This window comes from Symphalangus syndactylus, chromosome 16 (assembly GCF_028878055.3).
Source record: "Symphalangus syndactylus isolate Jambi chromosome 16, NHGRI_mSymSyn1-v2.1_pri, whole genome shotgun sequence".
Lineage (NCBI taxonomy): Eukaryota > Metazoa > Chordata > Mammalia > Primates > Hylobatidae > Symphalangus > Symphalangus syndactylus.
In genome coordinates this window covers 52,962,306-52,978,520 of record NC_072438.2, presented here as the reverse complement: position 1 = coordinate 52,978,520, position 16,215 = coordinate 52,962,306, and the positions used below count along the sequence as shown (strand labels likewise).

The following is a 16,215-nucleotide window of genomic DNA, read 5'->3' as shown; positions in this document are numbered from 1 at the left end:
AATACTAATGAGAAAGAGGGAGGAAAAGGGGACATTAGAGAACTAACGAAAGATGGAAACAGGCCGAGCTGGAATAAAAAGGAGGGCATAGGATACTAAAAGGAGGACAGGACAAAAAAAAAAAGAGCAGAAAAAAAATGAGGGAATGAGGGAAACAACGTATTCATGAGAAAAAATAAATAATCTAATGCAAAGTAAGAGAATGTAGGTATATGTGCTGGGATCTGACAGGTCATTCTGTGAAGGTGGGAGCTTGAATATGGGTGGGAAACAGTGGATGGGAACATATTCACACTCACGGGAAAAGATAAGAGCCTAAAGATTCAACAAATTCAAGTGCTGTGCATGCAACTAAATCTCATCAACTAAATGTGGAGGCAGTGATCTAACAGCTTTCAAATACTTCAGTAACACCAGCAAACACTGTGTAGTGTTGTCTATGATCCATGTGTTGTTCTGTGCACATATATCAACTCGTAAAATACTTGTGATGACCAAAAGTAGTAGATTCTACAAATACTTTTATTCTTCAGATAAGAAAACTAAGACAAGGTAAGGCTAAGCAATTTGTCAAAGGTTGTATAGTGAATAAGCAGCAGGATTAGGATTTAGAACCAGAGTCTGAACTCTTAACCTCAACTCTCTGTAACATCTCATTTCTTTGAAGGAAGGATTATGATTCCCATATACATATTGTTTTAGTTCATTTTGCATGGCTATAAATAAATACATGAACCTGGATAATTTATAAGAAAATAAGTTTGTTTGGCCTATGGTTCTTCAGGTGCTGTACAAAAAGCAGGGGACCAGCATCTGCCTCTGGTGAGGGCTTCAGGCTGCTTCCACTCATGGCAGAAGGCATAGGACAGAAGGCATCACATGGAAAGATGAAGAAAGAGAGAGAGAAGGTGGTGCCAAGCTCTTTTAACAATCAGATCTCAAGGGAGCTAATAGAAGAAGAACTCATTCATTATTAGGGGAGGGGGAGGGCAAAAAGACCTTCATGAAGGACCTGCCCCCATAACCCAAATACCTCCCACTAAACTCTACTTCCAATACTGAGGATCACATTTTAACATAAGATTTAAAGGGGTCAGATATCCAAACTATATCACATATGATGGTACAGATGCTCATGTCCTCAAGAATTTCCTAAAACATGATATATGCTTGATTCTGCCTATGCATGTAGAAGGTAAAGATAGCTTAGATGAGTCTCCTTCTGACTTTAAATAGCTCACAATTCAATAGGGTGAGTGCTATGATCTGAATGTTTGTGTTCTCCCCAAATTCATGTGTTTAAATCCTAATCCCTGTGGTATCAGGAGGTGAGGCCTTTTGGGAGATGCTTAGGTCCTGAGAGCAGAGCCCTAATTAATGAGATTGGTGTTCTTATAAAAGAGACTCCAGAGAGCTACCTCCCGCTTTCTACTATGTGAAGACATGGCAAGGGGGCACCATCTATGAACAAGAAAGCATGCCTTCACCAGACACTGAATCTTGCAGTGCCTGGATCTTGGAGTTTTTGACTTTCAGAACTGCACAAAGTAAATTTATGTTGTTTAAAAGCTACGCATTTTATGGTATTTTGTTATAGCAGCCCCAAATGACTAAGACAGTGTGATAGAAAAGTTAATAAATAAGTTCAGTTGAATATTCTAGGCTTTATGTTAAATGATTGTGCTAAGTTCAACAGGAGTAAAAAGTAAGGCATGGTAATTTTATCTGGAAGAAGTAGTTTACATGACTGAAACTTGGAGTATTCATCAGGTAGATAGGGTGAACGTGGCATTCCAGTAGGGGAAGACAGTAAGAAACAAAAGCATAGAGACATTAAACCACTGGCTCTTGAGAGAAATGCAAAAAGTTATGTCTGCAGGGAGTATAGAGGAAAGAATCATGCCTGAAAAATGAATGCTGGTTATGGATGTGTGTGCGTGTGTGTGTATGTGCATGCATGTGCATGCATGTGTGTAACAAGGAGTGTGCAGAGAAAGCAGAGTTGAGACTGGAGGTATAAGCTATAATTTGAAGTCAGATGTGATATGCAAAAGAATTTTCACCTTATACTCTTCTCAAGAAAACATTTTAGATGGCTGAGTGACACTATCAAAATTAGTTTTAGAAACATTTTTGTTGTTCCAATGGAAGACAGATTGGAGAAAACGAAGATCAGAGGCAGAGAAACTAATTAGTAGGCTACTGTTTATTAGTATTGCAGTATTCCAAGTGAGGATAGAGATAAGGCTATGGAATTGGTAATGAGTAGAATGGTTCAGATAATGGATAGATAGGAGGTACTTTCTCAGCAATAGTAAATGTATGTGTGTGTGTGTGTGTGTGTGTGTGTATGTGTACGGTACTGGTGGGTGGTTGAGAAAGAGTCTGGAATGAATATCTCCCAGTGTTCAGGATTTCCATAGGGGAAAGGTGATAAGATAGAGGAAAAAAGGTATCTAAGCACCGATAGTCAGTGATGGACAGAGATACAGCTCTAAGAGGTAACAGCATATGGCATAGCTAAGACTGCCCAAGGTCAGGCTCTGGAACCAAGGCTCCCAATTTGTATTCCAAAGTGCTTAGCTTTTCAAAGATCAGCAATTATTTATTGAGCATCTATGAGCAAGCCACTGTCTCAAATACAAAAAGTCTCTACCAAAGAGAAATGATCTATATTTAAAATCATTTGATATCCGTAATTAATTTGCCATAGCATTATTCACTTTTTCTTATAAATAATTGGTTTCTATTTTCTCTTTCATGTCGCGCTGATTGACCATAAAATGCCCATAGCCTGATTATATTTTTCATTTATTTCTTCACTATATATACTCTCTGTTCCTCTTAAGATGCAAGTGTTTTGATGCTATAAATAATGATATTGGAATAATCCTTCCGTTGGACCAATCTTATCCCACCTGAGGTGTTTATAAATGGGTTCAAATTAGGTCCTGGACTTGCTCTGTTTTCTGATTTTGTTGTTATTGTTGTTGCCTTTGTCTGAATAATTGCACATGATAAGGTGTTATTAGAAATAGTATAGTAGTTATGGAAACTCTGGAGCCATATTGCCAGGGCTCTATTCCTTCTGCCAGCACTGTGAGACCTTGAGTCAGCTTAATATTTCTGTGTCTAAACCTTCTTATCAGTGAAATGGAAATAATAATAACTTCTTATTTTTGAGGATTAAATGAGTTAATACAAAACATTGAGAATGGAATCTAAGCTGTCATACCAATGAAGACATTCCAGGTTTCCTTTTATTCTTGTCATTACTATGAATATTATTTAAACAACATGTCTCACAGGTAAAGCTGCTGATCATGTAGCAGCTTATTCTTCATTAACAAGCATAGTTTTCAATGAGGAAATTTTTGGTTTGAATTACCAGAGTTTTATCTTTTAGGAAGGAATTCATTAACCTAAAATAAATTATAACTATAATTTCAAAAAAGGAAGGTAAAATAATTTTCTTACAAATAATTCTTATGTGTGTCATGATGTAAATTGTTTTAAAAATCTCAGAAACCACCAGGATATCCTGAATGCTTGATATATTCAATTTGCAAGTTGGATGAGAGTTTGTGAAATAACTTGGTGAACAGAGAGTTACTAATTCTATTTGAAGAAGGTAATGTGCATAGTTTATCCAAGCTAATACACATGATATATTTAGCTCTAATGAAATGTGACCTAGATTCATGAATGCAAGAGAGCAGTTTTGGAATTATTTGTTTGTGAAGCTAGTTACTTCCACTTTACAGCTGTTTCTTCTTTCAGAACCTTGGGGCCTAACCCTCCATCTAAATGCAATATATGGGAAAAATAGAGCTTGACCAAGTCCTGGTTTTGAATTGATAACTGTCAGCTAAGAATTTGCACCAGTTTTGTTTTGTTTTGTCTTTTGGTAATGTGGTGAATATGTGAGAACTGACATATACTCCAGGTCCACTTTGAAATTAGTAAATCATGCAATGGGAAAAAGTAGAAGATAATATTTAATTGTTTGAAAACAGAATAATCTGTGCTTCAGTTCCTAATTTTTCATAAATTTGTATTCTCATTCAAATGAATGAATCACATAGGAATGTATGTAGTTAAAATATACACAAATTTATTATATGAAATATGTGCTGAGAGTTTAAAAAGTTAAATATAGTGAGATGCTATTCTTGTTGAAGTAATTACGATATTGCTCTTAAAAGCATGTAAAGACCATCATGATCCAATTCATGTAGTAGTAAGGTTAAACGTATTTTGTAGAATTGTGGTATTTAAATGCTATTGTTATTAAAATATTCATGTCTATTTTTATTAGTTTTGATATATATTTATCTACAGATACATTAGCATATTTGTATATATGTATGTATGCATATAAGTGTACAATAAATATAGGTGTATTATAGATATACATACGTAATATATATACTTCTTCTATACACATATCACTCTATAGAAAGCTTAAAGATTAATGAAGTCCCCTAGGGCATATAAAGTAGTAGCTCTCTATAGCAGTAATGCTAGGCTGAGCTCTAAAAATGGAAGCTGTACAAAATATCTGGTCAGGAACATGAACAGTTTTTATAACAAATCTTAAAATTGTACAATATTGTGAGATGTCAGCTAATAAGAAATCAAACAAAACCAAGATCTCCCAATTCTTCAGCTTTCTTTTATTCATGGTCTTTATGTGGAAATTTCCTTAAGGATTTCAGTGGTGGGGTTGGGGAATATTTAAGAAGTGACCACCTCCACCCACCAACCTAATTTGTTGATCAGTAATTCAAAGAGATTTGAAACAGAAGGTTTTGTGCTGCCCAGGCCTGGGTGGGAATGGATTTACTGGCAACAAATTAGTTGTCAATTCTTCCTCAGGATTGGTTGCCTTAGGACATGCGCTAAAAGGAGTGGGTAGGAAGAGCTTAGTCACGACCCACACAGGCTGGCTCAGATCTCAGGCAGTTAACCTGCACTCTATCACAAAGAGCGGAGAAGAAAATCTGGCTGAGTTTGTCAGATGTTTGAGGAAGCTGGATAATCCTCCAAATTTCCAGAGAAATTTGTCTGGGGTAGTAATACAACAAAGTAACAGTATAGATATGGCTAAACAGCAGAAATCTGCTGCCCACAATCAGCTTTTCTAGTTCCATTTCCTTTAATGTGCTTTGAAGTTTAAGTTACAGCTATCCAAAATTTAAAATTGTAAAACATTTTGTGAGAAGTAAAAATCAAGGTTTTATAATGAAAACTTTCAAATTTAGTTTTTACTGTGGGTCTTTCTCCAGTAAATGCATCTCTAAATCTGTGGAATGTAGTAACATACACTTACAGAAAAAAAACCAAAATGGTGAAAATCATTCAAAGCAGCCTGAACTTTGTGAAGTGTCATATAAGAGGGTCATATGTCATTGAAATTACACATTTAATAAGGGTGCTAATGGGAAAAGCTAATTCCTCAGAACAAACAATTCCCATTGATATAAATGTTGAATGAAAAAAATTAAAACTAACATTTATAATTTGATATTAGAATCCAGGAGAAGACCTTATAAGTATTACAATAATATATGAATATATTTAGAAAAATTGTGACATTCATTAAAGAAAAATTTTGTTGGAGCATAGCAATAAAGCCTGGGAAGAAACCATACACTGCTTAACTTCCATTATCAAAATATCAACAATTTATTAGTAATATAAATGGAGAGGTGATAGAGATCTTAATGAAGATTGACTCACAGAAATGGAAAATAGGAAAATACAGTGGGAAGAACTGTTCATGCCAAGTATAAGCTACTTAGGTTCTCTGGTTGCAAGGTTTTCAATGGCATGCTTTTTATCTTTGTGAATTTCAATTAGACTCTGCAATGGGCAAGTCAGGAAAAGAATATTAATGATGGAGGAGAGAGCTGGGTGGTGTTCCATTCTTCACAAAGCAAGCTAAATAAGAGAGCAAATGTTTGTTTAGGTTGTAACATATTAAATGCTCATCCAGAAAATGGTGATTAATAGGTTAAAAAGGACAGCTGGAAATATTTACAATGTAAAGGTTTTACTCTCCTCCCATAATCTTCAAAGCAAAGCTAAAATCTACTGTAGATTAGCAGTGCCTGTTAGAAAAACTGCACCATCTAGGAAAAACATTTGAATTTTTGGTGCATAACTAACAAAATTGAAGTGTTTGGCACATATTGACTCTGAATGTAAAATGACAGAAACATATCAGCATACTTATCTCTCTTTTTTCCTTTAAAGTGTCTAACGTTTATAACAACTTCTGGAGGAGATAAACACTGGCTCTGCTTTGCCTTAGTAGAATGTGCATAACATTCTGTCTTATGTGCAGTACAAAAAGGAAAATGTCTCTTTTTGTTGTTGTTGTTCAAGTTGCACGTTTGGATTTTATCGCCTCATATAAAATAGAACAGAAATGAGACAGATCAAACACACAATGCTGAAAGTGTAAGATGGGACTGGAATTCCAAGTCCCTTTGCCAGCAAAAAGCCCTAAAGGGGGAAAACCTCAAACCTTGTTATCTTTCCTCCCACTGGGGAATGAGTTGCAGAGGTAGCAGAAACACAGCAGGTCCGTTTTTGCTCCGGGGTAATGTAAACTTTTTGGAGCTGTTGATTGAGTTTGATCACCTGCTAGGGAGGGCGCCTGTGAAAAGAGGTTAGAAAAGGATTGCTGGAAGTGAGCGGGAGGTTTCCCAAGGTGTGTGTGTAATCTGCAAATGGACTTTACTTACTGGCTCAAGGGAATTCTCCAGCTCTCAGAGCTTTCCTGGGAAATCGGTCTTTATTGCAGGAATGTGAAGGAATGAATGGTATATCAGGAGGGTTAAGCAATCAAAGAAACTTCCTGCTGTCTGATTTCACGCAACATGCTTTCAACTTGGTCCTGCGTGGATGCGCTGATGACTGAGTAAAGGCGTGATTAGTCCCCTTGCCCTCCAGCGGGAGCGGAACCTCTTTACCTCTTAGCAGCCACGTCGCTCCACAGCAGGGTGATGTTGGGGGACGGGCGGCAGGGCGCGGCCCCGGGGATCTAGGGCATCACAGCCACACTGCATTCCCGACTTCACACCAACACCCACCAGCAGCCCTGCTAGGAACCTTGGGGCCTCTCGGGAGCCCCAGCAAGCGGCCTCGGGGAGCAGCCCGGGGCTGCGCGTGGGCTCCGCTCCTCCGGCGCGGTGTGGGCGAGGGGAGCGGCGCTCCGAGCGCACCCAGGCGCCCGACGCCGCCCAGGTCTGCGCCGCTGATAGTGCCAGGCGGGCGACGGTCAGTTACCAGGGATCGAGGCGGGGGAGTGTGTGTGTGTGTGTGTGTGTGTGTGTGTGTGTGTGTGTGTGGCGGGTGGGGGGTCCCTGCGTTCCCGGGAACCTCCTCAGCCCTCCTACCCGGCCTGACTCCTCCTCCTCCAGGCGCGGGGCTCGTGCCCGCCACCGCCGGCGCGCACCGCGCCTCCGCCCGCGTCCCCCCAATTTCCCCCCCGCCCCAGCTCCTGTCATCGTTTCCCCCCTCCTCCTCTTCCTCCTCCTCCTCTTCCTCCTCCTCCGCCCATCACCGCCACTACGAACGCCTTCGCCTCCTTCTACACCTCGCGCCGCCGCCGCCGCCGCTCCTAGCGCTCCTCTCCGGTTTCCACCAGCCCATCGCTCCACGCTCGCTTGGCTGCTGCAGTCTCGGTCTCTCTCTCTCTCTCTCTCAAGTTTCCTATCTCGTCAAGATCAGGGCAAAAGGAAGAAAACACCGAATTCTGCTTGCCATTTCAGGTAGGGTCGCACACGTTGGTCCCGGTAGAGACCCTTTCCCGTTTGTCTTTGCCTCGCGTGCATGCCTCATCTCCCCCCACCCCACTTTCAGAGGCTCCCTGGAAACGGAGGAGGCTCAATTCCCCCACCTCCCTCCTCCCCAGCGCACTTAAAAAATAATTTCGATACTTATCACCAGAAGCATATTTGCAACTACGATAAAATCCAGGACACCTGCTCGGCAGCACGTTAGCCTGGCTCTTTTATAGTCTTCAACTTTGCACACTGTGATTACCGCTGCCTGCCTGGCTGGTGTTTGCTGCCGGAGCCTCACGCGCCTTCTCTTATTGTGATCCTCGGCTCCGGAGCAGCTGTCAAACGCGTCGTTTCGCAGCACTTGATCCGAAGCCGGCTGCCTCTAAGACTTGATCTTGGGCGACCGTGGGTGGGCAGGAAGGGAAATTATTTTATTTTATTTTGTTAAGGGGAGTGAAGAAACGAGGACGTGAGGACCGCAGTTCACCGTAATGAAAAGAATAATTGCAAAAGTGGGCTGCCTGCCCCTAGCTTTTCCCGCTGAGGTTGCGGAGGTGGTCTTGGCTGAGGGGGTTGTGGCTTGAAGTACCCATCTCTCCTCTCCTTTCCTCCCCTCCCCTCCAACCCATTCCCTTTCCAGCTGCTATGTCAGTTTAAAGTCCAGGGTGTTATTATTACATGTGTGCGCAAAACAGTGTTTGCTGACGATGAGGCTGGGGGACGTTCCTGGCAGAGAGAAGTCTGATTACTTGGTCATCTTGCTGTTAAAGAAAGAAAGAAAGAAAAAAAAGAAAGAAACAGAAAGGAAGAGGGTGGGGGTGGGGGTCGATAAAAAAGAAATCGTCTCTCAATCATCAAGTCCTACACACAGTCCAGGAAGTAATCTCCATAGCTTTAACACGAATCCCTAACTAAAAGGATATTCTTTGGGGTTACTTGGATAGTGGAACTGAAGGCAATTTTAAGTGTATTTTGTTTTTCCTTCCATGGCTTTGTAAAGAGCGGCGGTGATGAAGACAAAATTGAACATCTACAACATGCAGTTGCTGCTTTTTGTTTTCTTGGTGTGGGACCCTGTCAGGTGAGATATTTATTGTATTTGACTATTTTAATTCAGGGTAAAGACGTGTTTCTTGTATGCCATTAATGCTTTTGAAAATCAAGGGTGTCTTAAAGAATTCTTTCTCAGAAAAGGGGGTGTATGGGGAAAGCGAACTATGAAGTAGTAGACTAAAAACTTCACTGCTTCTCGTCCTTAGTGATAAGATCCAAAAGCAAACAGAAACATTTTTCATGCAGAACATTCACAGAAGAAAAGAAAATCCTTTCAATGGCATATTCCTACAAGGAATTGAAGTGATTAATTATAGGCACTTATAATATAACACCAGGATTCGATAAGGAAGCCAAGTTTTCCTTCAAGCTGACAGAAAAGTACCAGCTAAGTGATTTGACTGTTAACTAATTTTTTTTTCATTTTTCTTTTCTTTTTTTAATGGTATGGCTCCTTTAGTCACCATAGAAAACCCAAATGATGTGTGAGTCTTAAACCTCTAGGTGGAGGTAGTATACAACTTCACAATCACAAACAACAAAACAAAAGCTAGATTTATTCATCATCAACTTTTTGCATTACTAAAATTTTTTTCTCAAATGCTAACAGTCAGGAGTATTGATTTAAAATATGTAATGAATTTTCTTTTGCCTATGCTATAAAAACATGAAATTAATTTTTATTGCTTCCAGTAACTTCGTTTTATTTTGTAGTCTTTCCTGATTTTCATCATCAGTGGACATCTTTTCTTTAATGCCTTTAGGATATGATTCTCAAAATACCAGAACACTTAAGATACAAGTTTTATAAGAATGTTCTCTTAACTGTTTATTTTTAAAAATCTAATAAGTCTTTATTATACCTTTATTTCTCTTTTAACTTTTTATTTTATTGTCCAAGTAATGGTCAAAGTATGAAAATATTTCTTAGAATTGAGACGCCATCTATCTCATAAAGTCTTGTTTTTATTTGGAAAATACCTACTAATTTAATGACTGCATATTGATTTGAGAAAGAAAATATAAAATGTGATTAAAAAACACTTTCAAATGAAAATCTCCTTGTGGAACTTTATGAACATCTTAGTTATTGGTTTTAAAATTAGCTTAAGTAGGCAATACAGAAACTTTTGAGGCTAGAGGGTATAAAGTGATACACTTATTTAATTTGTAGATGTTTATCTTCATTTCGATATTTTAATATTTTTTCTGCTCTGAAGACAATATTTGTTTGAGGTTGGTTACCAGTTTTTGATGTATCATGACTATTTATAGCTGCTAGGTCGGTAATCATTTAAATGCAAATGGAGACTTTCAATAATATTTTATACAACGCACCTTGATCAGAATGTAATTACATATTGTCTTTTATTTTAAAAGAGTGGACAATCCATGATCAATTAATAATCATTGAAAATCTCAGTGTTTAACCATACTTCTCTCAACTAGTTTTCTGTTCTATATTTGACCAGTAATGCTTATGCCAGTATTGTATTCTATTATATAAATGATTCTTTTTTGGGGCCAGTAATTTAAATCTCTGATTCATTCTGAGAAAAAAAAAAAGACAATGAAAAGGGACATTCTGTTTTATACATTTAGTTGCTTCTGCAACAAATTGCTGCATGTCACAGAATCAGGTGTTTGGCTTTATGATGCAGAAATAATGGAGAAAATCACAATTTCTAAAGCTTTTCTGGTGATATTTTAAGACCATTTGTTCTTTCTACAAAATTGTCACCAAAACAAAGTAACTAGGCATTTTAATCTTTACAATATTGCTCTTCTCAGAGGCCAATCAGGAAGAACTAGGCTCTAAGGATCTCTGCAGCTGTGTATGCGTTGCTGATGCTTTCAGAGCCCACCTCCACCTCCTGGCTACATGGAGCCTGGCACATAGCCAGTGGAGTTTCCCTGATGCCTATATTGCACTTGGCCATTGGGTGGAGGTATACCCAAAGTAAGGAAAAAATCCTAATTTAAAAGAGAAAAATACATACGAAAAAGAAAGACACTTATGAGAGAGATAGAAAATATATTTACCTCCAAAACAGCAATTTAGTTACCAATGAATATTGAAAACAGTTATTTCAGGAGTCTGTTTGATTATTGGAATTTTCTAACTGTAGAATAGCAATACTAATAGTGTTTGCATGTGTTAATCTACAATCATAATATATCCCAGAAGATGGATTTAGAAAGACAATGAATAGTCCACATAAAAGGTTAAAGAGGTAAGAATCTCAAATAATGTTAACATCAAACTTCTGATAATCTACTATTTAGAATCTATTTCAATTTCATGTTTACCTTTTTTGAAGACATACCGATATTTATAGAAGTTAAAAAAAAAGGAGGAAAATTGGTGGTACTAATAGCTCAGGGAGTGTTAAAATTTAAATTAAGGAAGAAAAGCATGTTGGCATTTGCAAAACACACGTATGTATATATATCAGCTTTTAAAATTATCTGTTTAGGTTGGTGCTGGCTAACATCCAAGAAGATGAGGCTAAAAATAATATTACCATCTTTACGAGAATTCTTGACAGACTTCTGGATGGTTATGATAATCGGCTTAGACCAGGACTGGGAGGTAAAAATAGTTTTCCTCTTTTAAAACTCTCATAAAATAATGCCTTTAAAAGTTAAGGGTAATATTCTTATTTTAATATATTTTATATATGAATGCATCACTGTATAAATAAAATTATAGCAAATAGAAAGTAAGATATATGAAAAAACATTATCTGTGATTCCTTTTATACATACATAATGTATTTAACATATCTTTCATACAATGCCTAAAGTCATATGGAGCCCAGACTTTCTGCATGAATAGTTTTTAAATTAACTTTCTCACACTTAGAGTATGTTAAAATCTAGCATTATTGAGCAGATATACATATGAAAGTATATTTCATATGTAAAGAAAGCATATTTACTTTATTTGATCATATTTTCATATCAGCTCAGATACACAGAAATAAAGAACATAAAAAATATAAGAATATAGTGGTTGTATTTTAACAAATACACTTTTTAGCATTCTATGATGATACTTCTTTACACTTGCATGTGATAGTTCTAAAATACAGCACAAGTTTGTTGTTCTTGAAACTTTCAAAGACATTTCAGATATATGTTAGACATAGGTCTAAATTTTTTGATTGTGGCACAGTTTGATTTCAAATTTAAACATTAATTTTTTATTCAGAAAAATAAATATATTCTTATTCAAAAAGGGAAATAAAATTTGGCTTGGCTAATTTGTTAAATTTTAATGATCACATTTATCACTTGTTTGTTTCATAATCATTAAGACGTTTAGTTTCACAGTTAATTCAAAATTAAGACAAATTACTTGAACAGTTGATACTAATACAAGATTTATGTAGTTAACCTGGTTATTGCCAGGTTTGGTGACTTTGCAATGCTAAGTTGCTGGAAAAGATTTGTGTTAGTCTGACTACATTCCTGAATACTTATGCAAATAATTCCTTTAAAAATATAAGCTTTGTTTATATATATATATGTTTGGCAATTGTATGGTTTGGATTGTCCATGGGTAAGAAAAAAGTTGGAAGGGACCCAACTGATTCAATAATATGCCATTTAATTTCTATTAGTTTTTGACTTGAATCCCTGAGTGATATCTTACATTTTAAGAGAGAAATCCCAGAGAGGAATAATGTTCACAGGTATGACACATTGTATCCTGAAGGAAGACTTCAGTTGTTTAATATATGCTCAGTTTCTAATAGGAAAAATAAAAAGGAAAAGAATATCTGATTAGTAATTAATATGCCTAATAATCATGAATATAAGGAATTACTATCCAGGTTAACATATGTGGCAATGAACTATTGACCAAACTTGTATAAGTAAGCCTAGTAAGTAAGAAGTAAGGTTCTCATAATTCACAATCATGGTTTAAGAGGCAGATTGCACTAAGGCAGATTTTTTCGTAAGGCATAGATTGTATTATTTTAAAATAAATCATCTGCTGTCAAATTTTAAAATATCCAAGTTAGCCTGTAGACTTTGTCTCTTTGAATTTTTACAAGGAATATTTATCCTCTGGGCATATGGTTAGGTAGTAGAAACTACCCGTTTGAGGACTTATGTATTGCCATTGATCTCCTTTTATTTCTTTTGTAAAATCTTGCATCCTTTTTATTTCCAACGCTTGCATTCAAATAGAAATTTACATTACCTTGTTAATTAGGTTAATGCAATACACTAAGTGGCTTTTCTTGAGTTATTCTCTTCCTTCCTCAATCCTCTGATATTGAACATATCTCACAGTCAGGTGAGTCTTCTTTTAGCTTTATACTCCTTTTCATATGTCACTCTCTTCTCTTGATCAAGTGCCAACAGTGGCTCCCCATTTCCTTTGGTAGATGGTGGCAAAGGATAGTGGAAGGAACTTATTCCTTGGAGGCAGACAGGTCTAGACTGGAATTCTGCTCCATCCACACACAAAGCTGTACCTTGGCCATATCACCTCTGTTTCTGTGGCTGTGATATAGTTACCTTTAGGGTTGTTGAGTTGATTATATAAACAGAAAGTGTACATAAAGCATGTGCTACATATTGGCATTTCAATGATATCAATTCTTTCTCTCCTCCCTTAGATTGCCAATTTAACAAGGATTTCCACAGTCTATTTCTCTGGTTTCATTTACCACTTTACCCCACCTCCAATTCTTCCTGCCCTTTCTCTTGATAATTCATTCTCATCTATTCCTTTGGCTTTTAGTCATATGATCTCCTCTGACTGGAATCATTTTTTCCTCATCACCTCTGCTTGTCCAAACTCTACCTTTCCTATAAAAATCATCTTAATACCAGTCCTTTTTAGTAAGGATCTTTCTTAACTGAATTGAAGCACCCAGATTAAATTTTCTCTCTTAATTTTTTTTAACCAGTCATTGGCACTATGTCTCCTGGTACATATTATGTGCTATCATGTATGATTTATTACCATTTTATGTTTCTCTTGTTACCTTATTAAGATTCGAAGCTCATTGAGTCAAGATATTGTATAATAAATCCTCCTTTCTCAGCAACTAAATATTGATTTGCATATTGTGGTCATAAAATAAATGTTGATGCTTGATTAACTTTTCTGTGACCAGCTCATTGTCTGGAAAATGGGACTACCCATATCTGGCTGACCTTTTAGTTAGGAATGTTGAGGTGGTATGTTGAATATCACTCTTAATGAAGAGAACCTTGCTTTAGACTGGAGATTTAGTAAAATCCTGGTTCAGGGGCTAAGCAGTGTGTGACCTTTCAGTCGCTAGCCTCTCTGGATCTATATTTGTCATCTGTGAAACAGGATTTCTAATGACTTTCTTAAATTTTTTATGAATATTAAATATGATATATGCAACGAATTTAGCATAGTGACTGGCATTTAGTGGACAGTTAATAAATGACAATAACTAAAAGACTTTGAAGAACTTGCTAAATGTAGTTTCAAGTTTAAATTATTATCATGATTACTGCTGCATCCAACATTTTTAGTCTGAATGCACACATGTCGTTTCAAATAGAAAGCTCAGGGAAATTACCTGTATCATTATTTCCCAGAAATGAATAATAAGGGAAAAATGGGCTCAATTTGATTTTAATGTATCAAACTGAACATCTCTATTGATGGATAATCTAGTTAATTAATCTCAATTACTATGTTCTTTCCTTTATAACTATGATATAAACGAGTACATAGAAAAGAGGAACCAGCTTTGAACTATGAGTTAGAAAAATTGTTCTTTTCACCTGGCTCTATCATTACTAGCTCTTATTCTAGACATTTTGAGCCTGGATATTTTCTTTGGGAAAATGGGAATAATAGAATTTTATTCTGAGAGGAGAGTCCATTGTGATTCATTTATATGACACAGATTATATAATATATTGAGTAAAATATTTTAAGGTATTTAATGATTAATAATAGATCCCTTTAAAAATTTAAGTCAGAGCATGCCCCTCAACTGCTCAGATCCTTGCAATGGTGTCCTATTCATTCAGAATAAAAGCTGGATTTCTTGTGGTGGCCTGCAAGGCCCTCCAAGGTTTTTCTCCCCACTCGTTCTTTAACCTCACCTCACCTCACCTCACACAACTCTCCCTCTTGCTAACATTGCTTCAGTCACGTTAGCTTCCTTCCTGCTCTTTGAACACACTGGGATACTCTGTGGAGCCTTTTCCCTGCTTGTATTCCCTTCCCTGGTGTATCCACTGATCTCACCTTCTCAACGAGGTCAACCCTGACCAACCTAATGAAACTCCAACCTGTCTACCCATCAGCAATCCTGATCCCCTTTGCCCAATTCCATTTTTTCTTTGTGCTTCTTTAGCACTTTTAATATATATATGTGTGCGTGTGTATATATGTATATATAATTTATTTATTACCATTATATTAATTGCACATTTTTGTCTCTTTTGCTAGAATGTATGCTCTATGAGGTCAGGGATTTTTGCTTGTTTTGTAGCTTGATTCACTGATATATCTATCCTAAGCATCTAGAACCGTGCCTGGCACATAGTAAGCACTCAACAAAATATCTCTTGAATGACTTTCCATTTTATTAGTTGATTTCATTTTTGTTTTCAGTGTGCCGCCATGAAAATGATCAACTAAAGAGTTTACTTCATCCTTAAAAATCAATGGAGTGATTATTTAATTATTACACCAGCCTCTCACTATTAACACCAACATATTTTGAGTTGATTTCTTGGTGAATTGGGATAATTATTACGCCAATTACTCAAACTCCTGACTTACAGTACCTGTGATTCTGCCATGAACTAACTGTGTGATTTTGAGTGGTTCATTTGTCCCATCTATGACTTAATTTACTCATCTGTGAAGTGGGAGGAGGAGTTCCACTGATTCTATTTATATCTCACAGGAATAGTATATGGCTCAAGTACATTGAAATTCTTAAGAAAGTGCAATGTGACATACAATTGATAGGAATTAGTATTGTTAGGTATAGCAGAGGAGAATTCTTCAAGGAGAATATTTTGTTAGAAAGTAATATTCTTTGAAAAACATGCCAAGAAAATATTGGTAGGCAGGCCTTATGCATTTGGTAGTCTTACTTCATTGTGGGCCTGAAAACTTGACATGGCATTGCCTCAAAATCTTATCTAACAAGACTGTAGATGCAGATTAGCTAGAACTAATAACTGTATCAAGTCTTCTCTTTGTCTTCAATTTAGACATCAGAGCTAACAAGTCGGGGTACCTCCCATGGATTTTTATATTTCAGAGGAGGCTTTCACATTGTTAAATGAATAAAAGGAGCAACATTTGTCTTTTTGGATCAATTTTATAAGGTCATTGGAAAAT

At 36.8% G+C, this 16,215-nt stretch overlaps 1 protein-coding gene across 6 annotated transcripts in view; it reads left to right on the top strand.

Annotated features, from left to right (window-relative positions):
* Positions 1–7,345: 7,345 nt before the first annotated feature.
* Positions 7,346–16,215, top strand: part of GABRA2 (gamma-aminobutyric acid type A receptor subunit alpha2) — a 148,609-nt gene continuing 139,739 nt past the window's right edge. For 2 of the 6 annotated variants that reach the window (XM_055245717.2, XM_063619486.1), the window contains exons 1-2: positions 8,798–8,877; positions 11,327–11,442. In XM_055245717.2, coding sequence (XP_055101692.1) covers positions 11,353–11,442 — 90 coding nt within the window. In that variant the 5' untranslated portion in view covers positions 8,798–8,877; positions 11,327–11,352. Of the gene's footprint in view, positions 7,782–7,801; positions 8,206–8,361; positions 8,878–11,326; positions 11,443–16,215 lie in introns of those variants that run through there. The other 4 variants (XM_055245716.2, XM_055245718.2, XM_055245714.2 and 1 more) reach the window with 4 other exon arrangements.